Source organism: Nyctereutes procyonoides, unplaced genomic scaffold, assembly GCF_905146905.1.
Source record: "Nyctereutes procyonoides isolate TBG_1078 unplaced genomic scaffold, NYPRO_anot_genome, whole genome shotgun sequence".
NCBI lineage: Eukaryota > Metazoa > Chordata > Mammalia > Carnivora > Canidae > Nyctereutes > Nyctereutes procyonoides.
Window position 1 is genome coordinate 80,621,422 of NW_026575146.1, and position 25,351 is coordinate 80,646,772.

The following is a 25,351-nucleotide window of genomic DNA, read 5'->3' on the forward strand; positions in this document are numbered from 1 at the left end:
TGGGATCCCCAGATTGGGATTGAACCTCCCTCTGGCAGGCCTGAGTAACCTGGCTATCTTTGAATAGGACTAGAATGTAATCCCACCAGGGTAGGACATTTCTGCCTTTGGAGGTTTTGTTTTGTTTTTTTGCTATATCCCCATCACCTAAACAGGACTTAGCATAGTAAGTGCTCAATAAATACTAGACAGATGATAGATAGATAGATAGATAGATAAGATAGATAGATAGATAGATAGATAGATAGATAGATAGAATGAGTGAGTGTATCTGGGATTCCCCAGGGATGGGTCTGAGTCCTCTTGGACAAGTCTGAGCCCCTGAGTTATATGTGGGCATCGCTAGAATGTCCGTTCACAAGGGTTTGGTGTTTCCCGCCTAGAATGCTGCTGGTTGGGACGCTTGGGTGACTTAGCAGTTGAGCATCTGCCTTTTGATCAGGGCATGATCCTGGGATCCAGGATTGAGTCCCACATGAGGCTCCTTGCAGGGAGACTGCTTCTCTCTCTGCCTGTGTCTCTGCCTCTCTGGATCTCATGAATAAATAAATTAGAATCTTAAAAAAAATAGAATGCTGCTGGTCACACAGGAAGAGCCCAGAGCTATCTGTTAAACGAATGAATAAAGGACAGATGAAGCATATCAGAGCCTCCTGGTTTGTCTGGGATTGGAGTCTGTTCAGGGTACCTAAGAGCATTCATGCCATACACATGAACCCATCTGTACCCTGATTGTGTCTGGGTCCCCTGGACGGGGTTTGAGATCCCCAAGGGATACATTCAGTCTCCTGGGGTGTGCCCAAGACACCCTGGGGTGCATTCAGGCCTCTCTGAGTAATGTCCGTGTCCTTCTGAGGTGTAGTTGAGGCTCCTGGAGTCTGTGTGGCTTCTCAGTGTGGATCTGGGCTCCTTGAGGTGGGCTTGGAGCCCTGTGGGGTAGGTCTGGGGTCCCTGGAGGTCCCAAAGATGGACCCAAGGCCTTCTGGGTGGGTCTGGAGTCCCCTGGAGTCTTATCTGGGGATGCCCGAGCTGAGTCAGGGTTCCCTGAGGTAGGTCTGGGGCCCACTGGTGTGCTGTCTGGAGCCCTGGGGTACTGATGGAGAGGGGGCACTGAATGGGTTCCGGACCCCAGAAGACTTGCAACACCCATCCCACCCCCATGAGCCCGGGCTGGCCCTGACCGGTTCTCCTCAGGGATGTGCAAAGCCATCATGGTCAGCGGCTCCTGGCACTGCACGGCCCAGCCAAGCCGCTCGCCCGCACGTCGTGTCTCCACCTGCAGGAAGTGGTTGGGCATACGGCTCCAGGAGACGGGCATCAGCATCTGCACCTCCAGCCGAGGCGGGCACTGTGGGGCCGGGTTCTTGCGCTCACTCAGAAACATGGCAGCTGACAGCGGCATGATGTTCTGGGGGCACGGAGGTGTGCACGGGTCAGGATTCCCAGCCCTCTCTGTCCTGCCACTCTGCTTCCAGGGAGACCTCCTGGATTGCCCCACTTTTCAGCCACTCTGCCAGCCTGACCTCCCACGCCTACTGCCTCAGACTGCCCCATCACTGTACTCCTACCTTCTGCTTCCCCAACTCAAACTGGATGACATTCTGGTGGGTGGGCAGGACGAAGACAGCAGGAAACAGCTTGGTGTTGGGCTCCACCTGGCAAGGGAGAAGAGGCCAGGGTGAGGAAGAGGGTGAACTGGAGGTGATGATGACTCTGGCTCCTGAACTCTGGGGTCGATTGCCCCAGCCTGATCCTCCTGGTGTCTACAGATCCAAAGTCAGGCACCGAGGTTGCTCGTGGGCTGCACCACCTCTGATCCAGATACACCAACCTCCTCCAGCTCCCTCGGTGGCAACATATCTTCCAGGTCATTGTGCAAATCATGCCTTCCACCTGGAATGCCACTTGTGTTCAAGTGGCAATGCCACTCATTCTTCAAAACTCAGGAAGGTCTTCTGACTGCACTGTCCCTCCAGCCCCTCTGATCTCCGCAGTGGACCCACCCAGCCTCTATCACCACAAACACCATCATCTGTGAAGCCATCTTGCTAAACCTGAACCTAACCGCACCTATGGCTGCCAGGTGATAGGAAATACAGGGGACAGAGGAAAACGTTAAAACAACACCATGGGGGATGCGTCAACCAGATGCAGGCTGAGAAGACACACGAATTCCCCAGGATTAAGTTTTGGATTCGCATTGGGCAGGTCTAGGGGGAAGCCTGAGATTCCTCATTTCTAACAACCCCCCAGGTGACGCAGATCCTGCTGGTCCAGGACTTTGAGAAGCAAACTTTTCAGGACAGGCAGCCTGGTTTCAGCAAACACTTTTCAGAGAAGAGAGAGAAGGGAAATCTACATAGGAGAGACTCAAGGGGCATAGCAACCAACTAAAATACATGGCCTTAATGGATTCCAATTCAAATGAACAAATGGGAAAAAGACATTTTTTGAAACAACCAGAGAAGTGAACATGGACTAAATATTTGATTAATAGGAATTATTGGGTTTTTTTTAAAGATACAAATGGTATAGTTGGTTATGTTTTTATTTTGTGTTTATTTATTATCATTTTTTAAAGATTTTACTTATTCATGAGAGACACAAAGAGGCAGAGACATAGGCAGAGGGAGAAGCAGGCTCCCTGTGGGGGGCCTGATGCAGGACTCGATCTCAGGACCTTGGGATCATGATCTGAGCCCAAGGCAGACACTCAATCACTGAGCCACCCAGGCCCCCCTGGTTATGCTTTTTAAAATAATCCCTATTTTTGTAGAGATACAAATTGAAAAGAGATGAAAACATATGATATCTGGGGTATCCTTCAAAATCATCCAGTGGGCATGGAGGGTAAATATGAAGCAGGATCAGCTGTAATAGTAGAAGCTAGAGCGTGGGGACATAGAGGTCGAAGACACTATTTTTGCATATTTTTAAATTCTCCATTTAAAATAAAGTTTTATAAATTCCAAATTAGATGCATTAATGGATGGATAAGTGGATAAATATGTGATAAAGCCAGTGTGAGTGGTAGGTTCTTGTGATGAAGCCAGTGGGTATATGGGCGTTCACTGTACGATTTCTTTAATTTTGTTTTATGTTGGGACGCCTGGGTGGCTCGGTGGTTGAGCAGCTGCCTTTGGCTTAGGGCATGATCCCGGGATCCTGGGATCAAGTCCTGCATTGGGCTCCCCATAGGGAGCCTGCTTCTCCCTCTGCCTATGTCTCTGCCTCTCTCTGTGTCTCTCATGAATAAATAAATAAAATATTCTTTAAAAAAGATTTATTTTTGTTGTATGTTTGAAACCTTTCATAATAAAATATCAAGAAAGAAAAGCCCACCCTAGGTTTCATCGTAGGGTGTTCCCTGATTGGTGAAAAGTTGGCAGTAGGTGTCACCTGGACCAAGAGGGACTGTGGACCCTTCTCCAAGGTCAAGACAGTGCTCTGTCTCCTCTTTTCTGGACAGTTAACTAAGTGGTCTCTCAGGGACTTCCCTGAGGACAGACTAGGAACTGTTTTTGTCCTGTCTCTCTGGGGTCTGTCCTCAGTGGGGGGTTGGGAAGGGTCTTCCCAGCATCCTGGGACATGAGGACACTATTGCTAAGTTGCTGAGGGCTGGACTCACCTGGAAAAAGGTGTTGCTCTCCTTGCCATTGGCAGTAAAGGTCATCAGACCAGTGGCCAAGTCCACCAGGCAGCCAATGACAAGGTCTGTGTGGCTGATCCGGCCCTGCTGTCCGGAGCTCACGAAGTCCCCGCCCCACACCATGTAGCAGTTGCTGCACTTGAGGCTGGAGGAAACAGGGGTGGTCAGTGCATGGCGCCTTAGCCAAGGTGCTCTGGACCCTGGATGCTCCCTTCCCCAAACTCCCAGAATACCGTGACTTCAGAGCTCCATCCCCAAGCCCCCCATCACCTGCACACCCAAGTGCCAACACCCCAAGCTCCTCAGAGCAAGAGTTCTTAGAAGTTGGCTGGGGGTTCTGGGAGGAAGAGAGGGAAGGGGAGCAGGAAGAGAGAACAGAGACAGGAGGTAACGTAGAAAGGGCAGAGTGAGAGGAAGAAGGAAGACAAAATGGAAAAGACCAAACAGAAACCAAAGAGGAGGAAAAACCCAGAGGAGGGAAGTAAACAGGGAGAGGAGAGAAGTAGAGGGGGAGAGAAGCTGTTGAGCCAGGGGCCCAGCGCTGACCTCTCACCTCCCGTGGTTCCCACCCTTCCCTGGCACCTGCTGTGGACGTTGCCTTGTTCGTCTCCCATGGTCACCGTCACTGCCCGGACCTTGCTGAGGTCGAAGTTCATGTCGTGCTGATGGTAGTCAGGGGTGACCCAGCCCACCCACACGCAGCTGGGCTCCTGGCCAGCGAAGATCCTCACAGAGTAATAGTACTGGAGAGGCAGAGGGGGACCAATGGTCAGCCCAGAAGGTGGGGGACACAGGGCTTCCTTGGGACTCTAAGTTGGTCTCTCTAGATTCACAGAGTCCCCTTGAAATTCAACAAAAAATTCCTGGATTTGAGACATACACACCCCAGGTCTATGTGTCTCTATTTCTGTGTCTACTATATATTCAGACTCGGGAGTTCTCCAGGACTATTTGTGATACCCCCAAATTTGGATCCCTCTCCAAATTATAAAGTTATCAATAAATAATAGCTAACAAATAATTCACAAATTAATTTATAATCACCATCAAGAGGGTACAATTTGTATCCCCATTTTACAGACGGGAAAACCGTAAGACTTCCATAAAGGAGAAGGCATAGAGCAGTGAAGTGACTTACCCACTTAGCATCCAGGTGGCCCATAATCCTAACCATGAGGCTCTCTGTCTCAGAAAACATTCCAGATTTGGGAAATCCCAAACTCTATTGTGATAATTGTAAATGTTGGTTCCCAAGAATATACCAGAAAGCTATTAAATTTGGGGGTACTGAGTTTATATGGGTAAACCCAAATATGAAGGTCCCAAGTCTACATTGGTATATCCTCTGGATTCTGGGGTCCCTAGGAGTTTTATCAGTGTGCCTTATACTTCATTGTGTTCCTGCAATTTTTAGGTCCCCTAGCTCTATGAACTTAGGGTTTCAAAGGACTAAATCAGTATATGCTCTGTTTTGTGGTCTTCAGTGTATATTGGGGTGTCCCCAGGTAAGGGCAATTATGAGGGACTGCAGCATGAAATTTGGAAATCTGAGGGGTCTCGGTTGAGGGTCCCAGGTTCACACCGTGGTGGTGTTGAGGATGATCTCAGGGTCATCACGGTTGTCTGCGGGCACCACCTCTCGAGGGAGGCGGGGCAGAGTGGGAGTGGCAGGTGGCTGCGTCATCATGGCGGCCTTCTTGGCCTTGAATAAGAACCTGGTGATGGGGAGGAGAGGCTACTGTGAGAACCAGCTGTCAAGCCCAGCCCCCCAGCCCTGTCCACCACAACATTCATGATTCCCACATCCATCCTAAATACATCTCATTTCTAATACCCAAGCCCTTGCCTCTAGAGGGATAAAATTCCCAACTGCATCAGCATAATCCCTCCTGGGGATGCTGTGCTCTGTGCTTGCAGATGCCCAAATTTAAAGGTGCTTCTGGGGACATGGAGGCTCCTTTGGGGACACATGGTCCCCCCACAGCTGCATTTCTCATATGGGTGCTAAAGGCATTTAGGAGAGGATAATCCTTCATCATGTGGTGCTGTCTTATACACTGAAAGCCTTTAGAATCCCTGGACTCCCTCAGTAGCAGCAGCACCTCCCCAACAAACTGTGATAACCCAAATCATCCATCATTTCCAAACATCCGCCAAGAGCCACAGAACTATATCCCCCTGAAAACCACTGCCCTAGTAGGGGGTAAGCACTTTTAGTTTCAAGTCAGGTTTAATGCCTTTTTGAGGGTCTCTTTTGAAATTAGCTTTTGGGGGGCACATTTGAGACACAGAAATGATCCCAATTTAGAAGATCAGTGGTGTTCACTGGGATGCCTTGGGGTACAGTCAACTCAACACACTTTAATGTCTGTCCACTTTAGTGTCTATAGACAACAAAGTCCATTGGGTGAATGCTTTGGGGCCTACTAGGTACCCCAAGGATAGTAGAGTCCTCCATAGATATAGTGGTGTACCCCAATTTTACATTCTCAGGGAAATGAGAGCATCCCGGGAGATAATGAGATTCACTTGAGGCATAATAGGCTCCCTTAGCATTCTGACTCCGCTAAACATATATGGGGGCCCTGTGGTACACAATCAGGTTTTTTACATTATTGGGGTTCCCTAAACCCACCCTGGCCCCATCCTTGACTCACCCTCTCTTCTTGTTCTTCTCTGTGGTAGCATCCTTCTCGTTCTCCACCCTGACAGGCTGGGCCTCCACCCCAGCCTGGGCATTGCCCCCGGGTGCCCCCTCCTTGGCATTTCCTTCTTTGCCCCCCTCAGCCTCGCCCCAGCGCCCCGCTGAACGCCGCAGGTTTTCATAGTCGGGGTCGGGTTCTGCTGCCCTGGCCTCATCCTCAGCTGGGGGCTGCAGGCCAGGAGGAGCCAGGGGGGTGGCTCCTGCAGTGCACCGGAAATGCTGGTGGAACTGGACTGGAAGGCTGAGCCGGAGAAAGAGCATCTCCACGAGACTGTTCTGGGAGCCCCAGGTACGGTGGCTCAGGCGCAGGCAAGGCGGGGTATCCACGGTGCCGTCCACGCGGGCCACCTAAGGGGGAGCAGGAAAGCTGAGCCAGGCAGGCAGGCCAGGCCATTGGTCCTAAACCCAGTACCCACGGAGCCACCATGTGATTGAACACATCACAGATTAGCTGTGCCTGTTCTTGAACTTTCTATGAATACGAAATCACAGGATGGACTCTTTTCTCTCCTGGCTCCTTTCACTCCGCATTATGTCTCTGAGATTCACCCACGTAGTTGTGCGCAGGTCAGTCTATTCATTCTCACCACTGTCTAGTATTCTGTTCTTTGGGTTGAGAACACATCTGGCAGTAGCAGGAATTAGGAGGTTCGCCTCTGTTTCACCAGCCTCTCCGGCCCCTGGCACCTCTCTGGTCTTTCTGCCTCTGTTGTCACCCCCTATAATCCACTCTCAATGGGGACCTTCCAAAACTCAGATCTAAATCAGACATTCCCCTGCTTAAAACCCATCCAGTCTCACCTAGTCTTGAAATGCCTCCCCACAAATTATTGATTAATTACAAAGAGAAAACTAATAATTTACAGTAGGGAAAATTGGTAGACTTCATCTTAGCCAGTCAAAATTAACATAGTTGGTAATAAGACATAGCAACATTATGTGCCTTCTGATATCCTGCATCAAGCAGGACACAACCTCCTGGTATTCCTGCCAAATACATGTGACCTGTACCTAATCCTGAGGAGACACTCGACAAACCAAAATGAGAGATATTCTGCAAAATAACTGGTCTGTACTCTTCAAAAATGGTAATGGCATGAAAGACAAAGACAGACTCGGAACATTCTACGTTAAAGAATAAAGAAAAAAATAAAGAATAAAGAGACATGGGGCGCCTTGGTAGCTCAGTCGGTTAAGCATCTGACTCTTGGTTTCTGCTCAGGTTGTGATCTCAGAGTCGTGAGATAGAGCTCCATGCTCAGTGTGGAGTCTGCTTGTCTCTCTCCTTCCCCCTCTGTGCCTGCCCAACTTGCTCATGCTCATCTTTCTCTTTCTCAAATAAGTAAATAAATAAAATCTTTAAAAGAAGAAGAAGAAGAAGAAGAAGAAGAAGAAGAAGAAGAAGAAGAAGAAGAAAGAGACACAACAACTAAATGCAACATGTAATCCTGGATTGGATCCTGGACCAGAAAAATAAAATTCACATGATCACCACAACTAATAAAATTTGAATATGGATCATGAATTAGGTAATAGTATGTATTAGTGTTAAATTTCCTGATTTTCATGACTGTAGTTCTTTAAAAGTATAGCCTGTTCTGAGAAAATGCACATTGAAATGTTTAGGGATAAAGAAGCATGATGGGGGTACCTGGCTGGCTCAGTCGGTAGAGTATGTGATTGTTGATCTCAGGGTCATGAGTTTGAACCCCGTGTTGGATACAGAGCTTACAGAGATTAAAAAAGAGGCATGATGTCTCCAACTTAGCCAAATGATTCATAAGAGAGAGAGAGGAAGAAGGATTATGTGAGGAGATGTGAACAATACCATGGATGGGAACACAGGCTGAGGAGGAAATAGTCACATGCCCAAGGCCACAGGGCAGATAAGAGGCCAACCCAGGTCTAGCTGCTTCTGAAGAATCCGCTGAAGCTCAACCATGTAAGATTCAGGTTCTTTCCAGGTTGAGAAAAGGACTATAACTTTGGTCTTTTTTATGGTCAGCATCTGATGCTAAGTTTAACCCTGGTAAAGAAAAGCCACTAGAGGGCAGCCCAGGTGGCTCAGCGGTTTGGCACCGCCTTCAGCCCAGGGCATGATCCTGGAGCCTGGGGATCCCGTCCCACGTTGGGCTCCCTGCCTGGAGCCTGCTCCTCCCTCTGCCTGTCTCTCTCTCTCTGTCTCTCTCACAAGAATAAATAAATAAAATATTTTTTTAAAAAAAGAAAAGACATTAGAGCCTAAGAGTTAGAATACTGAAATTAATGAAGAGCTGCTAAAAACAAATAAACTAAAAAAAATATGTGTATGCGGATAGCAATTAGTAAGGATGGTGCCAAAATGTACCAAGAGCTTTATATGTCTTTAAACCTTGCTGTAAGATGAGCTAGTGCTAAGGACTGGAAATTTCCACTGGGGTCACGTAACCCAGCTCCTCTTTTTTCCCTTCCCCCCTTAATAAGCAAGGCAACCTGGAGGTCAGACAGGTTGTGGTTTGCTGACATTACACCCTACAAGGCAGCCCTGGGAACTACTGTCCTGACATGGCCTTTGACACTGTTCGTGGGCTAACACGGAAGGAAAGGAGAAATTTGGGGAAGAGAACTGCGGGAAGAATGAGGTTTGGAAGCAGATCAGTAGGTACTGAGTGGGGTCAGTCCTCACCTCATAGTGGGGGTGCTCAAGGGGAACGGCCTCAAATTGCGGAAGGCTTTTGCTGAACCAGGTGGTGACTGGGCGCTGCATGTTGATGGCGAAAGGCTCAAAACCTTCCTGGAGGCCACAGATGGCAAAGAACCGCAGGGAGCTCACGTCCTGGCCCAGGTTCAGATGACCCACCTGGCCGGGTCCCAAGCTGCAGACAGGTAGGAAGCCTGGTGGGAGGGGATGGATGGGCAGAGGTGAAGACAGGTAGGCAGGGCAGGGGCTGGAGGGGAGGAGGTACCGTGAAAGGAAGGGATGGAAAAGCACAAGGCTAGGGATGTAGTGTAAGGTCAGGTGAGATGAAAGAAAACCAGAAATGGGCCATGAGGCCAGTCCTCACCATCCCCAACCTCAATTTCCCGGAAGGCCGTCTCAGAGCCTGAATCGGACATGAGGACCTCGCCATTGAGGGTGAAGATAATGGTGTTCTCTGTGAGGTCGATCATGCAGCCCACGACATCACCTGACTGCCACGGACGCCCAAATGGTTCACTGCCCAAGTGCCAGCGCTGGCCCTGTGAAGAGGCGAGGGGAAGATGTGACATGGCAGAGACACAAAGAGAGATAGAGATATACAGAAGCAAGGAGAGACATGTAAAGATACATATACAAGGCATCGGGTTCAGGGCATGGGGGTCAGAAGAGGGGTCACTCCCACAAGGTCCCCATCTTTTTCCACATCTGTATCCATGATCCTTGGAATATAAGGGATAGGCTCTCACGCTTTCCCTTCCCAAGGATCTCTGTATCCCATCTCTTCTGCCTGAGTTTTGTGCTGTTTCCATGGATGGGGCTGGGGTTATACAGACCACCAAAATGATAGTGGGGAGTTGGGGGCGGGACGGGAGGGCTGGAAAGGAAAAATGAACCTGCCAGTGTTCCCTCTACAGACTCATATATACCCATATGCCCCCAGAATAGATAAATGGGTAATGAGATGGATGGATGGGAAGCAGGGTGTATGGCTGGATGGAAAAATGGAATGGATGGAAATTGAGTCTACATGGGTTGATACAGGGAAGGAAGAAAGGACAGACAGAATGATGGATAGATGAGAGGGCAGGTGGATGAACGGACAGGTGGGTGGGTGGGTGGGTAAATGAATGAACTGATGGATTCCTGCATTAAATCATTCAATAAATAAATGAAATTACAAATAAGTGAAAGGCTGAACTAACAAATAAATGAACAAACAGATGGAAATGTTGATGGTTAAGTGATTATCTGGCAGATGAGTAGATGGATGGATGGATAGTTGGATCTGTGGGTAGATGAATGGATGAACAGAAGGATGGCTGGATAGAGAGATGGATGATGGATAGATATATGCATGGACAAGGCTGTCTAGGTGGCTCCGTTGATTAAGCATCTGACTTTGGCTCAGGTCATGATCTCAGGGTCCTGGGACGGGGCCCTATGTTGGGCTTCCTGCTTAGCAGGGAGTCTGCTTGTCCCTCTCCCTCTGCCCCCCGCCCTGTTTGTGCTCTCTCTCTCTTTTTCTCTCTCTCTCTCTCTCTCAAATAACTAAATACATCTTTATAAAAAAAAAGAAAGAAAGAAAGAAAGAAAGAAAGAAAGAAAGAAAGAAAGAAAGAAAGAAAGATCCATCCTGGGTGGCGCAGTGGTTTGGCGCCTGCCTTTGGCCCAGGGCGCGATCCTGGAGACCCGGGATCGAATCCCACGTCAGGCTCCCGGTGCATGGAGCCTGCTTCTCCCTCTGCCTGTGTCTCTGCCTCTCTCTCTCTCTCTGTGACTATCATAAATAAATAAAAAAATTTTTTAAAAATAAAATAAAATAAAATCACTTAAAAAAAAGATATATGCATGGGCAGGGAGAGAGGGAGGGAGGGTGGGATGGGTGGATAGATGGATGGATGATGGATGAATGAGTAGTAGGGCAGACTCCGGGATGAGTGGACAGTGGGGCACAGACAGTGTGCAAGCTGTGTGAGGGACCCCAGGGCCTCGCAGAATGGAGCTCAGGGAGGTACCCACACGGTGCCCATTGAAGACATAGGCCAGCTCATCAGCTCCCAGCTCCACGTCGGGCCGCAGCTCGGGCCTCGCCCAGCCCACTCGCATCTCCCCCGTGGTGACTGCTTCAAACTCAAAGTACCAGCGGCCGCTCTGCACCGTGTAGGACTTCTCCGCCCGGAAGATGCGCACCCGGTCCCAGCGAGACTGGCTCTCCACCTGACCTACAAATGGGGGCCAGGCAGGGTCAGGGGCTGGATGGGGAGTACTGAGAGGTTGGGATCTGGGGGGTGGGTGCTGGGGGAAGAGGGATGATTTCCTGGTGTCACAGGAGATGAGCTGGGGAATCTCAGACTAGTCAGCGAGGTGGGGAGGACCTACGAAGAGAGACTCCCCTCCCTGCCCACCCCCGACCACCACACCGTCTCCTTAGCAGGCAGAGCCTCAGAGAAGAGATGCTAACAGAGACAGAAAAGCAGCTCAGTCACCGTTTTGGTCTAGGGTTAAGGGTCAAGATTAGGGTCAATGTTTAGATTCAAGGGTTGAGAGCAGGACCTGGGAGAGAGTGGCAGAGTCAGGCTCAGGTAGAGGATGGAAATCGGGGTTGGGGCCAGCGGCAGAGAAACTGAAGGCTGGGGACCAGGGGGAGGGTGGCCAATGGAGGCTGGGCTTGGGAGTCAGAGACAGGTCAGGGGTGAGGTTACAGGTAGGGGTGGAGGCCCCCTGAGTGCTCGGTCGGTGGGTGGCTCCATGTTGTCTGTCGCTATAATCCAGAGGTTAGGGGTTAGGGGTCACAGCTGGGGGTCCGGAAGCCGAGCCGGGGATCAGGGCTAGTGCTCACTGGGCTCCTGGTCAGGTGGCTCAATGTTGTAGCCGTAGCCCAGCAGCGTGCGCACGGCCTGGCAGAGACTGTCCCGGTTGCTGCGCTTGGTGGCCTCGTCCAGCAGGCGGTAGGGCACAAGGCGAGGGTTTCGGCGTGCTGGGATGTCCTGCACGGCGCTGTAACTCCAGCCTTGGGCCACGCGGTCTCGTGCCCACACGTTGTGCCCGTTCTCTGCCAGCCGGTCCACCAGCGTCATCTGCGCCGGCGTCAGCCGCACGTGGCTCAGGTCTAGTGGCGCCGGCTTGTACCCATTGCTCATCATGTACCTGTGGGCGTGGCAGAGCTTGGTGAGGGGAGACCCTTGCCCCCACTGCTGGGCTCTGCACAATAGGATCCCTGACTTCTGATCCTTGCTCCCAGGGTCCTGTGACCCTCAGCTCCGAGTTTTGGAATTTCTGACCTTTGACCTCTGACATCGGGGTTCCATGACTCCCCTGAAGAAGCTTTGAGATACTTAGCCTCTTAACGCAGAATCTGTGACCCCAGCAAGGCCTTTCGCTTCACTGACCTCTGGCCTCTCTGACCCCTGTGTTGTGATTTCAGTAGACTCATATTCAACCCTGGAACTCTGACCTCTCACTTCTAACTTTGAGGTTTCTTACCTCTGACCTCAGGACCCTATCCCTTCAACCTCTTGGCTTTGGAGTCCTTGAGCTCTGAACCCTGGCCCCTATCCCCAGGACCTCTGATCGCTCACCTATAATTTTAGGGTCCCTTACTTAAGACTCCCAACAACCTATCATCTCTTTCCATTGACCCTCTGCCTCTAACTTGGAGATATTACCTCTGTTCCCTCATTTTCCCTGATCCCATGGCTGACCCTGGCCTTGGGTCCCGACTCATACCCATCGTCCCTCTGGAACTCCCACCTCTGCAATCTTGACACCTCCCCAGGACACTCCCCACTGACTTCAGAGCCCTGACACCCTGGTCCTTTGACCTTCACCCTGTGGCCCGTTTATCTCTGACCTCAGCCTCCCTACAAGACTCCCTCAACTGCCCAGCCCTCACCATTTCATCCCCAGCCACCTACTCTACTCCCCAGAGGGGACTGGGGCCACCCACACTCACGTCTTGGGGAGTTTGGTCTTCTTCAGGTTGTCCTCTGCCTTCTCATCCGCCATGCCCACGTGGCAACCCAGCGCCAGCAGAGTCCTGGGGTGGGGGGGACAGGGTCACCCCACACGGCCTCCCAGCCACTGAGAGCCTGGCCCCCCTCCTACCCTGGCCCCTGTTGGCCCTCCATGTCTCTTGCTCTAGCTTTCTGGGGGTCTGTCCCCATCTCTCTGTCTTGGTCTCTGTCTCTCTGACTCCTGTCTCTCCCTACTTCTTTGTCTCTATATCTCTTTGACTGTGTCCATCTTTCCCTGATTCCACATCTTTCTCTCTCTTACTGACCAGCCCTCTTTATGCCTCTGTCTCTCTCTCTTGTCCTCCGTCAGTCTCTGCCTCACAATCCCTGCCTCTCCTTGCCCTCCTCCTCACCAGCAGTCAGGCCCTGGCCCCTGTTCCCCGGTACCCTCCTCACTTGAGCGTCTCCCCCGACATCTGCAGGTTGTAATTCCTCTCGGGCTCTGGTAGGCTGTGGAAGTCCACAAGACAAGGGTGCAGCCTCTTATTGTCATCCCGAACCTGGAAAAACCCAGTGTCAACCCCTCAGGGTCCCCGTCCTTCCCCCCAACACTCCTAGGCTATGACCCCTGACCTCCTGCCTTTAGTTCTGCCACAGGAAACCCAAGGACACCCTGGTGCCCTAAAGTCCCTTCCCCCAACCACTGGCCCCTCCCTGCTCATTCCACCAACAGCAGGTCTAGCCTAACGCCTTCATGCTGCAGGCAGCCCCTCACCGGGCCGTAGGTCCAGCCCTGCTCAATGCGAGTCAGTGCCCAGAGTTCATGGATGTTCTCTGCCAGCTTCTCCCGGATGCGCTCCAGATGGGGAGGCAGGACAATCTGAGGGTAAGGAACGTTCGTGAGGTCCCTGCATTTCTTCCAGCCTGTGACCCTTCTTTCAAAGAACATGTATGAGCCCTAGACAGTTCCCCCAGACCTTTCCTCCTATTCTGAGCCCTGCTCCTCATCACCTCACCCTGACTGCAGAGTTGACACCCTGCTGAGTAAGGTTTTAAAATCACAGAATTAAGGAATTATCTGGGAGTGGGACTATATTTCCCTGTGGACTGGTTGCTCCATGAGGCCAGGGCCTAAGGCTGCCTCACTTTCCCAGCCTTGCCCATCCCAGTCCAGAGCCCGGCCTGGAGGGGATGCTCGGGAAGTGGTTGCCGAATGAATGGATGAGTCTTTCCTTCTTTGTACAGTGAGGATCCAAACAATACTTACCTCATAAGGATTCGGTGATATAACCTAGATAAACTCCTAAATCTTACATAGTTTATGTAAATGCCTGGCACACAGTAGGTGCCTAATAAATATTTACATCGTTAGGGTTCTTCAGAGAAGAGATAATGATAGTTTGGATCAGGGCGGGCCATGGGGAGGAGAGGAGGCAGGGGGGCATGTCCAATAGGCCAGGTGGACAGCCCATGAGGCTGACAAGCTGGGAACAATGGGAGGGAGACATCCAGGAGGCCCAGGCTCTGGCTTGGCTGCAAGGGGATGGTAATTCACTGTGAAATAATATCACTAATGCTCCCGATAATAGGAACTGTACTGAGTACTTACTACTTACTTGGGACTGTGCTGAGCACTCCACAGATATTAATTCATCTAACCTTTGGGACCACGCTCCCAGGTAGGCTCTATCCAGGTATATTATCCTCCTTTCCTCACAAATGACCAAATTGAGGCCCAGAAGAGTGAGGGCACATGCCTACTATAACACACTCAAAATCAGACTTTCAGGGTCAGGCTCTTGAACATGACTTCTGTGGTCTCTGATAGGGACATGTCTGAGTGGGATGGTGGGGAGCTCAGGTTGGGACAGGAGGCATGGGAAGGCCCAGATGGAAGAGATGCCAAGAAACTAGTGGAAAAGATCTCCAGCTTTGGAATCAGTGACTGTGGCTAGCACAGGTTGGTTACTTCTCTGGGCTTCACTTCCCTCAACTGTAAATTGGGACAATAATTGTCTTCTCTTTAGGGGGCTATACTGAGGGCTCTTGGAAACCGGGATTCTGCCTTAAGACTTCTTTGCTTCCACCCTGCCTCAGTTTCCCCATCTATTAAACAACAAGGTTCCCAACTTCCAGCTCAGTTCCCAGTCTCCCTGGCTCCTAAGGGGGTCTGCCTCACCAAGAAACCCTTGTAGAGCAGGCACTACCTGGACAGTGTCCACAGGGCAGGGCACAAAGTCCGTGTGCGAGAGGCAGCGGCTGGGGCCCACCAGGTGGGGCCCCCGAGGCCCCTCCCGCCGATACTCCTTGATGGGCTCCAGATGAAGTCGTTCTCGAGGGAGCACAGCCTCATGACATGGGGCATAGCCAGGTGGAGGGAGGAACTTGAATTCACCATGGCGGCCACCAAGAAGGAACCGCACCCTAAGTGGGAGAGTGGGGTCACTGGTGGGACACATTACAGGGAGACTCTATGTTCCGTGGGGGTAAAGGAGCTATCCTGGAATCAATGGAAAGTTCTGGAAAAAATCACTGGGCAGTCATAGAGTCATGGAAGTCATTTAGGGTCATAAAGGAAAGTATAATGTCAAAGAGAATGTCTGAGGTCAATGAGAATCACTGGAGAATCAAAAAAAGAAAGTGTGGGGTCATTGAGCAGTTAATGTAAGGTCATGGGAAGGTCCACTGGAAGAGACCCTGGCTCAACAGAGTATTTTGGGGATATCAGAAGGTTTCTGGGAGACCAAGAAGGTCATTTGGAAATGACTGAGAATCCGATGTAACTATGAAATAACCCTAATCACCACTGAATGACCACTGGGGAGCCCTTCATAGAGCTTGGGATCATTAGGAAAAGACTGAGCTATTGAGAGGTCTTTGAAATAATTGGGTTCAATGAGGGATTGTGGTCACTGGGGGATTATAGAGCAATTGGAAGATTACTGGGAGTTGCTGGAGTCATGAGAAGTTGTTAAGAGCTTGAAGTCACTGGGAGAGTCCAAAATTATCCAGGGGTCATTGGGAGGGTCTAGGGTTACTGGAAGACAGCTGTCACTTCTGGAGTCATTTGGCAGTCACTGGAATGGCGTAGAGTCATTGAAGAGTCATTTGGGAATTAAATGGGAGAGTCTGGGGCTCTGAGGTCATTGTGCAACTTGGGGGACACTTGAAGGTCACTGAAAGGATATGGGGTTGGGAAGAAGCTGAGGTCACTAGGAGGGTCCGGGTCATTGGGAGGACACTAAAGTGTCTGAGACCACATAGAGGTCACTGGGACCTTCACATATGGATCTGACCAGTCAGTCTTGAGGGCAGGCTATAGATCCTGGCCTTACAGGAGGTCATGTTGTGACTAGGGAAGCTTTCTTGGAACAGTTGCAGGTCTGGGGCCTGGCAATGGGGCAAGGGCAAGTCCTCACTTGACACCAGCTGAGAAGCTGACAACAGGGAAGAAGAGCCCATCCAGGTTGAAGGCCTCAAAGACACCCTGCACAGGACAGCCATTGATGCGAAAGGAGATGGACGGTACACTGAGGTCCAGGCAGCAGCTGACCACGTCCTCAGGGGCCAGGAGGTGCTGTCCTGGGGAAGTCACCAGGCGTGCCACGTGTCCTGCATTGGGGTCATCAGGGAGGGGTCAGAAGTCAGAGGTCTCAAGACCTCATTGGTCAGAGACCAATGGTCTCAAGAGACAAGAGGCAGATATTAGAAGATCCTATGGGATCTAGATCCTAGCAACCCTAAGGTCAAATATTCCTATGGAGGACCCTGAAGCTCTGAGATTAGTGAGAAGGTCAAATTTCCCCCAAGGCTCTTGAGAGCTGTGGGGTCAGAGATTAAAGTTATTCTCGAGTTAGAGTTCTCTCTGAACCTTTGGGGTCAGAAGTCAAAGATCAGAAGTCATAAAAATCCGGGAAGTTTTCTAGGATATCTAGGGCCAGAAGTCCTACATCTCCTGGGGTCAGAGTTCAGGAGCCTATGAGGAAATGGGTTAAGGCCAAGATTCTGGAAGCTTTAGGGTTCGAATCTTGGGAAATTAGGAGTAAAGGGTCAAAAGTTGGCCTATTCTGGGGATCAGGATCCCAACAACCCCAAGATACGTGGTGAGAGTCTTGAAAACTCTGGGAACAATAGTCAAGGATGAAAGCCCCCGGAAGGGTCCAGGTACCTGTCCAGAGATGCAGCCCATCAAAGCCGTAGGAATAGAGGTCGTCGCCGACCCCATTGCCGCCCCAGCCCTCGCCGCCCCCTGGGTAGGGGCTGTAGCCCTCAGTGAGGGCCCAGCCCACCCGCAGGTGGGTGGCCTGAGCTGTCAGGAATGGAGCCACCTCGTCCACCATCACCTCAAAGTACCATTTGCCGTATTGCGTGGAGCCCTCTGCTCGGCCCACAAAGATGTTGGGGCGGATGCTGCAGGAGAGACAGGACAGGAGAGCAAGTGAGGGAGAGGTGGGAACAGAGCCAGGTTGTCACAGGGGTGAAGATGGGAAAGAGAGAAAGAGGAGGAGATATATACACAGGAAAAACAGAAGGCAGAGACATGGAGACAGAGAGAAAGCAGAGACAAAGACAGAAAGAGACAAAAAAAAAGAGAGAGAGATGAGGGGTGGCTGGCTGGCTCAGTCAGTAGAGCTTGTGACTCTTAATCACAGGGTTTTGAGTTTAAGCCCCACTTGAGATGTAGAGATTACTTAGAAATAAAATCTTTTTTAAAAAAGATTTTGTTTATTTATTTATTTGAGAGAGAGCATGAGCAGAAGGAGAGGCCCAGGGAGAGGGAGAAACAAACTCCCTGCTCAATAGGGAGCCTGATGCGGGGCTCAGTCCCATGACCTGAAGATCATGACCTAAGCTGAAGGCAGATGTTTAACCGACTGAGCCACCCAGACGCCCCTAGAAATAAAATCTTAAAAAAAAAAAAAAGGAACAGAGGAGCATCTGAGTAGCTCAATTTGTTGAGTGTCTGACTCTTCATTTCGGTTCAAGTCATGATCTCAGGGTTATGAGATTGAGTCCCGTGTTGGATTCTGCACTGGGCATGGAGCCTGCTTAAGATTCTCTCTCTCTCTCTCCATCTCCCCCTGCCACTCTCTGTCTCTAAAAAAACCCAAAAACAAAACAAAAAAACCGAAACGAGACAGATGAATGAGAGATAGAAAAAAGAAATGGAGAAGAAATAGAGACAGACACAGACAGAAACAGAGACAGACAAAAAGAGAGATAGAGGAATAGACAGAGGCAGAAATGGAGCAGGGAGAGAAGACAAGAGGAGTGGGAGCCAGGGGTGAGCTGGGGCAAGAGTGGACATCTGTGAGGACCGAATGTTGAGTCCTAGGGTGGCAGACATTGGAAGGGACATCCACCTGAATGTGGAGTCTCTGAGTCTGGGAAAGGGTTGAGAGGTTCTGAGATCTGTGGTCAGGGTGAGGCCGGGCTGGGGTCAGAGTTTAGGGGTCAGACCTGGTGACATAGTTGATGAGGTTTGTTTGCAGCAGAAGCTCACGGCCAGGGAGCAAGTTCTCAGTAATGAGATCTTGGTTGGAGCGCACGGCCACACCATTGCACACACACAGGGAACACAGCACATCCAGCACCTGGAAGTCAAGGTCAGAGGTCAGGTTGCGAGAGCACCACGGCAGGGAGTTTATGGCTGGTCTACCATGGGAAACCAGAAGTTAAGGATAACTTGCCAGGATGGGAGACGGAGATTTTTGACTGTGAGGAGGTGGTGAAAGTGGGAGGTCAAGGCTCATGGAGGAAGGTCAAGGGTCAAAAGGAAAGGTCAGGCTAGAGGTCACAGGAGCTGAGATAAGGCACCAGCAGTGTAAGAAAGGAGAGACTGGGGATCCCTGGGTGGCGCAGCGGTTTGGCGCCTGCCTTTGGCCCAGGGCGCGATCCTGGAGACCCGGGATCGAATCCCACATCGGGCTCCCGGTGCATGGAGCCTGCTTCTCCCTCTGCCTGTGTCTCTGCCTCTCTCTCTCTCTCTCTCTCTCTCTCTCTCTCTATGACTATCATAAATAAATAAAAATTTAAAAAAAAAAAAGAAAGGAGAGACTGGAGGAGGAGGCGAGGGGTCAGAGGGAGGAGAGAAAGGGTTGGTTAGGGAGAGCATGGGGGTCAAGAGAAGATTTTGGGTCAGCAGGGGGACAAGTGGTTAACATACATGTGTGAGGTGGTCAGAAATCATGCAATGGGGACGGGTAGGACCCTGTGGCAAACTGGAGAGTATAGACACAGCCCACCTCAATGCTACAAAATTAGAAATTTAAAAAAATATTTCAGAGATCTAATGAAGCACAGCTGTGGCCCAGAATCCATTAAGAACTGTAAGTCTTAAACTTACATCTCGTGTTGAGATGGAAGCGTGTGGAAAGGAGTCCAGGTAAGAGATAATATTGGGGAGCAAAGTGGAGCATTCCAGGGCATGTGGAAAAGTCAGGGTTCAGAGTTCAGGGGATGAGAGGTCGGGGGTGGGGGGGCAACCTTGTGGTTCCTCCCGTGCTTGTCCAGGAGGGAGATGATGGACTTGATGTGGTTCTCTTGGATGATGTTCAGCACCTCAGGACTCTCAATCAGGACACAGTACAGCACCTCCAGGATCCCTGTGCAGATGGCAGAGTGACAGGTGAGGGGAATGTGCCCCCCCCCAGTTCCCATCCCCTCCCCTGGGGTTCTCCTACCAGACGAGGCTTCCAGCCTATCCAGCTTGCTGACCAGCCAGTCCAGGTTGGTGGAGAAGAGGGCACAATTGCTACGATTGCCACGGATCAGGGAGGCTGAGGGTGGAAAGAGGGGGTCAGACCCAATGGAACTGAGATTCTGGGGGCCCTAGGGGAAGTCAGGATGGGGCGCCTTACCCAGGAGTTCATAGAGCAGGTTCACAATCTCTTTCCAGGACTCGGCTGCCTCCTCCCCTGCAAATTCCGCAAAGTGGGCAGCAGTTGTGTAGACATTTAGGCGGTCAATACAGTTCAGGACCAGGGAGAGCATCCCCTGGGGAAAACAGGGTGATTCACCACAGGAGTCCCAGGCCCTCTCTTCCTTGCCTTTCTTGGATTTGCTAATTCATTTCTTAAAAAAAAAATTTTAAGGGACGCCTGGGTGGTTCAGTGGTTGAGCATCTGCCTTTGGTTCCGATCATGATCCCGGGGTCCAAGATCGAGTCCCCCATCGGGCTCACCACAGGGACCCTGCTTCTCCTTCTGCCTATGTCTCTGCCTCTCTCTGTGTGTCTCTCGTGAATAAATACAATCTTTAAAAAAAGAGTCAAGAACATTGTTTCATGTGGCTGTAGCTCATTTCCCTTGCTGAGTAGTATCCACACCCGTTGTCACCGTTGTGTGGGCGTGCCACATTGTGGATTCATTCTGGGGCAGCTGGACATTCGGACTGCTTCTAGCTCTTGGCCATCATATATAGCGCTGCTGTGACAATTGCTGTATCTATACCGTGAGGACCATACCACTAGTAAGAGAAGCAGAACATCGTGGTGGAGAGCACAACCAGGTGAAAGTCACACAGAGTGGCTCTGCCACCAACTAGTTGTGCCCTTAGGAGACCTAACCCTCCTGTGGCTCCCAAAGTGAAAGTCCTCACTATAGTCTGACCCTTGTCACCTCTCTGCCCTCGTCTCCTCCCACTCTGCGCCTGGCTTACCCTGCTCCAGGTGAGCACAGCTGTGGCCTGGCCTCCTTATGGTTCTGGAACCCACAAGCCCACTCCCTGTGCACCTGCTCTCCCCTCTATCTCCTCTCTGTCCCTCCCCCAGGGGGCATGTGGCTGCCTCTCTCTCTCTCTCTCTCTCTTTCTTTTTGTATATTTTTTATTGGAGTTCGATTTGCCAACATACAGCATAACACCCAGTGCTCATCCTGTTAAGTGCCCCCCTCAGTGCCGGTCACCCAGTCACCCCATCCCCCCACCCACCTCCCTTCCACTACCCCTTGTTCGTTTCCCAGAGTTAGAGGAGTCCCTCATGTTCTGTCTCCCACTCGGATATTTCCCACTCATTTTCTCTCCTTTCCCCTTTAATCCCTTTCACTATTTTTTATATTCCCCGAATAATGAGACCATACAATGTTTGTCCTCTGATTGACTTACTTCACTCAGCAAAATACCCTCCAGTTCTATCCATGTTGAAGCAAATGGTGGGTATTTGTCGTTTCTAATGGCTGAGTAACAGTTAGGCTACCTCTCTTCATTCAGGACCTCTCCCTGACCACCCTATTTTGAATTGCAACAACCCAAGCACTCCCTGCCATTGCTCCACTTTAGTTTTGTATTCAGTATTTATCATCATCTTATATACCATATAATTTTCTTATTTTATTAATCATCTATCCTGCCCACATGTCAATTCCATAAAGACAGATTTTTGTTTGTTGTGTTGACAGCTGTAACCTCTGGCATATTTGTTGGGTAGATGGCTGTAATTTCATTTCTCTGAGCTTCAGTGACCTGAAATAAGGGGATTACAACCCCCTTGGTTGCATCAGAGGGATGCCATGTATATAGCACTCTTAGCACACAATAAAAGCTAAATTCAAGGTAATAATAACCACTAACACTTACACAGCATCTGCTATGTGCTGGCACTGGGCTGGCATATGCTAATTCCACTCCATAAGTAAGCTTTGTTATTGTTCTATTATCATTTCTGAATCAGATGGGGGGGTCCCTGGAGAGGAGGAGGGCCAGGCTGTTAGCTTTTTTTTTTTTTAAGATTTTGTTTATTTATTCATGAGACACATAGTGAGGCCAAGGAAGAGGCAGCCTCCCTGCGGGGACCCTGATGCAGAACTCGATCCCAGGACCCCGGGATCACGCCCTGAGCTGAAGGCAGATAGATGCTCACCACTGAGGCGTCCCAGGCCGTTAGCCTTTAAACGAACATACCCCCCCCATCACCTTGTGGAGACCTCAGATCTCCAGACCTTTGTCCAGTCCGCTCCTCACGTCCGGCTCAGTCCCCTTACTCAGTCCCGGTGCTAAGCGGAGGCCCCCCCCACATCTCAAACGCACTGACCCCCAGCCCTTGACTCCAACTGAGGGCCGTCTCTGCACTGCACCCTTGATGCTCAGTCACCTCCGGCCCTGCCCCCATCCCTGTGCCCCCCTCTACTTCGGTCCTCCCAACTGCAGGCCAAGCCCCCACAGACACGGCCTCGTGAGTCCCGCAGCCTCCCCTGACTTGTTCCCAGGCCTGACAGCCTCCACAGCCCTAGCCTCCGCACCGGCCTTCTCTCGGGCCCCGCCTCCTTCCCCGGGTGAAGGAACGGGGCACGGGGCACGCAGCACCCCCTTGGAGCTGGAGGCGTCCGGCGCTCACAGGCACCGCCCCTGCTCTGCCAAGTGCTCCGCCCCTCCTTCAAAGCTCCGCCCCCAAGGCCCCGCCCCCAGCCCAAACGCCCCGCCTCCGCGAGGCCCCGCCCCCTTTTCTGTGCCCCGCAGCCTGCGGCCCCGCCCGCCCTCCGGCCACTACGTACCTCCCCGGGTCCCTCAGGCTCCGCCTCGCCCCGCGCCGCGGCCCCGCCCCCGCGCCCCCGGCCCCGCCCCCTCCCTCGCCGCGGCCTCACCTCCTCCTGGAAGAGGCTCTGGCGGTTGCGCAGGCTGCGCAGCTTGCTCTGCTTCTCCTCGTGCTGCAGCTCCTCGGAGGGCGGCTCGAAGTAGCCGATGAGGTCCTGCAGGCTCAGGATGACGCCCTCGATGGGCAGCGCGGTGCCGGCTGGCGGCCCCGAGCCCCGCGGCTTCCCGCTGAAGCTGTCCAGGCCCCTGAGGGAGGCGCACGCGTCAGCAGTGAGCCCCAGAGCTGACTCCGTGGGGGGCTCGCGAGTCTCTGCCCCCTGGCCCCCGAAAGGACTCGGGGAGACTGAGACTCGGAGAGACACGGACATTGGCCCGACGTCGCACAGCGGCCAAGGACAGAGCTAGGACTGTGTAAGCACAGGAGGGTATGGAAGCAGGTGTCCGGCTGGGGAGGTCCAGGATCAAGGGTCTGGGTGTCAGGGGTGATCGGGGATGTGAGGTCAAAATCATGGTCATCAAGGTCAGATTAGGGGTCAAGTGTTTAGAGCTCAGAGGTTTAGAGGTTAGGGATCCCGTGTATGTTAGACACGGTGTGGAAGTTAGAGGTGATTAAGGGGGTCAGGTGTGTGACCACCAGGAGCTTGGGGGTCAAGGTGTGGCCTGGCACCGGGGGGGGGGTGCAGAGTGGGCAGGTGGCTCACTTGATGAACTGGTTGTACAGGCCAGCAGTGCTGTAAATCATGCGGGCAGCCTGGGACTCCTCCTGCTGGCAGCGGGTCAGTGACAATGCGTCGTCCATGTGGCCTTCCTGGTGCAGCATGGCCTGGCAGTGGGAGGGCAGAGAGGGCAGGGGTGGGCCAGGCCACCAAGGGCAAGACCCCCAGACCTCCATCCAAACTCCAGCCCCAAAGCTGCCCCCTGTCCTCCACTGAGTCTCTCTGCCAGACACCGCCTTCTATCCCTCTTCACCTGACTCCATTCTCTTTCCCCAATCTCTGTGTCCACTCTCTGTCCCCCTTTTTGTCTCTGTCTCCCGCCCTAGCTCTCTCACATCTCTCCCTATGCCTGTCTCTTTCTCCCTTTCCCTCTCTGTCTCTATCTCCATCTCTCTCTGCCTCTGTCCCTACCCCCCCCCTTTGTGTTTGCCTCTCTTCATCTCTGACGCTGTCTTATTTATCTCCAGGCCAGACCCTCTCCACCTGGTACCCACAACTGACTTAACATCCCCCCACTGGAGAGCTCTAATGGCACCCCTAACTTAACATGTCTCAGACTGAGTGCCTGACCACCTTTCTGTAAGATGAGACCATCAGGGCTTCCAGCTTTCGCCTGGGCTGACCCTCCCAGGGCCTCATCCAGTCCTGTGGCTGTAAATACCACCCACTGTTCACAACTCCCACATCTCCCCTCGGGCCAGGCCTGTCCCTACATCCTCGGATCGGGTATCCAACCCCAAGCCTCATATTTTGCAAAACAGGTGTCTCCTTACTCTTCCGACTCATTCACTCTATATTGAGGGGCCCTGTTCTAGTCCCTGGATCCCTGTCATCCTGAGCTGACACTTCACTGTCCCTGACTCAGTTAATGGCATTTCCAGGTGGGAAATGCCAGGACAAAAATCATGGCATCATCTTCGACCCCTGACCCTCTCACCTCGAAATCCAGTCTATCAGGAGGTTCTGTCGGCTTCACTCTCAAAATACAGCCAGAATCGGCCACCTTCCCCACTCCACAGTCCCGACCCTGGTCCTGTCTACTGTTTTTTCCCCACCCGATCAGGGCAGCAGTCACCTCCTTGGGCTCTCTACTCCAGCTCTGCTCCCCAGCCACACCCCATCTATCCCCACAAGCAGCTAAGGAACCCCATGATCCTGAGTCAGGTCACCTCCCTGGCCTGCTCAAAACTGTCTTGGGGCTCTATCTCACTAAAGGAAAAGCTGGGACCCTCCCCATGGCCCACAGGGCCCCACATGATCTGCTCACATCTCCTCTCTGTCCTTATCTTCTAAGACTCATCCCTCAATCACTGTGCTCCAGCCAAACTGGGTCTCCTTTCTGTTCTTGCAACATTAGCCAATCTCATTCCAACCTCAGGGCCTTTGCACATGCTGTGCCCTCTGTCCAGAGTGGCTATGTACTGCATTAAAGGCAGTTCATTGACCACATCTCAGAATTGGGAGGGCAGGAGACAGATCTGTATAGCTCGCCTACTTTCCCACACACACATCTAGAATAACTGGGGTACTCAATAATTTGCCAAATGTCATTCTTGGTCAGTTTGCCACTGTCTCTGTCTCTCTGTCTTTTCCATCTCTCCTTCTCTGCCTTTGTCTTTCTCTGTTTTTCTGTTTCCATGTCTTCTTGTCTCTGCCTTTCTCTCTCTCTGTTTCTCTCTCCCTCTCTGCCTCTCTCTCCCCCTACCTATCCCTCTTTCTTTTTTCCAGTTTCTCTCAATCTCAGTTTCTCTCAGTCCTGCCCTCAAACTCCTGAAGGCTCAAACACGACCACCTCCCAGTCCCCTGCTGGCACTCCCACCCCTTCCCCTTGCCAGACACCCACCTTCTTCTTGAGCACACCAAGCCGCAGAGCCTTGGGGTCCGGGGCGGCATAGGTGAGCCACAGGCCCGAGGCCACATGCTGCACGAAGCACAGTGACTCCCCGTACTTGATCTCAGGGGGACCCATGCCGTCCACATCCCGCTTGGGGGCCATATCCAGCTTCTCCTGCAGAGGCAGGGGATAGAGGTCAGCCTCCTCGGCCTGTGCATTTAATTGGGGAGCTCCCCTGAGAACCTGCAGAGTGGGGGACTGGGGCCGGATTTAGGGTTCCAAGTGAG

At 51.8% G+C, this 25,351-nt stretch overlaps 1 protein-coding gene across 1 annotated transcript in view; it reads right to left on the minus strand.

Annotated features, from left to right (window-relative positions):
• Positions 1–25,351, minus strand: part of RYR1 (ryanodine receptor 1) — a 117,391-nt gene that overhangs the window by 80,299 nt on the left and 11,741 nt on the right. Inside the window, exons 11-33 of the mRNA XM_055309977.1 lie at positions 25,074–25,238; positions 23,216–23,337; positions 22,565–22,760; positions 19,847–19,982; positions 19,670–19,765; positions 19,473–19,591; positions 18,447–18,580; positions 17,155–17,396; positions 16,406–16,598; positions 15,194–15,410; positions 13,762–13,866; positions 13,443–13,546; positions 12,986–13,069; positions 11,873–12,180; positions 11,053–11,255; positions 9,398–9,572; positions 9,019–9,227; positions 6,307–6,701; positions 5,232–5,364; positions 4,232–4,392; positions 3,629–3,794; positions 1,569–1,655; positions 1,182–1,408 (exon numbers count right to left, since the gene is read on the minus strand). Of these exons, the coding sequence (XP_055165952.1) occupies positions 1,182–1,408; positions 1,569–1,655; positions 3,629–3,794; positions 4,232–4,392; positions 5,232–5,364; positions 6,307–6,701; positions 9,019–9,227; positions 9,398–9,572; positions 11,053–11,255; positions 11,873–12,180; positions 12,986–13,069; positions 13,443–13,546; positions 13,762–13,866; positions 15,194–15,410; positions 16,406–16,598; positions 17,155–17,396; positions 18,447–18,580; positions 19,473–19,591; positions 19,670–19,765; positions 19,847–19,982; positions 22,565–22,760; positions 23,216–23,337; positions 25,074–25,238 (3,977 nt within the window). The remainder of the gene's footprint in view (positions 1–1,181; positions 1,409–1,568; positions 1,656–3,628; positions 3,795–4,231; positions 4,393–5,231; positions 5,365–6,306; positions 6,702–9,018; positions 9,228–9,397; positions 9,573–11,052; positions 11,256–11,872; positions 12,181–12,985; positions 13,070–13,442; positions 13,547–13,761; positions 13,867–15,193; positions 15,411–16,405; positions 16,599–17,154; positions 17,397–18,446; positions 18,581–19,472; positions 19,592–19,669; positions 19,766–19,846; positions 19,983–22,564; positions 22,761–23,215; positions 23,338–25,073; positions 25,239–25,351) is intronic.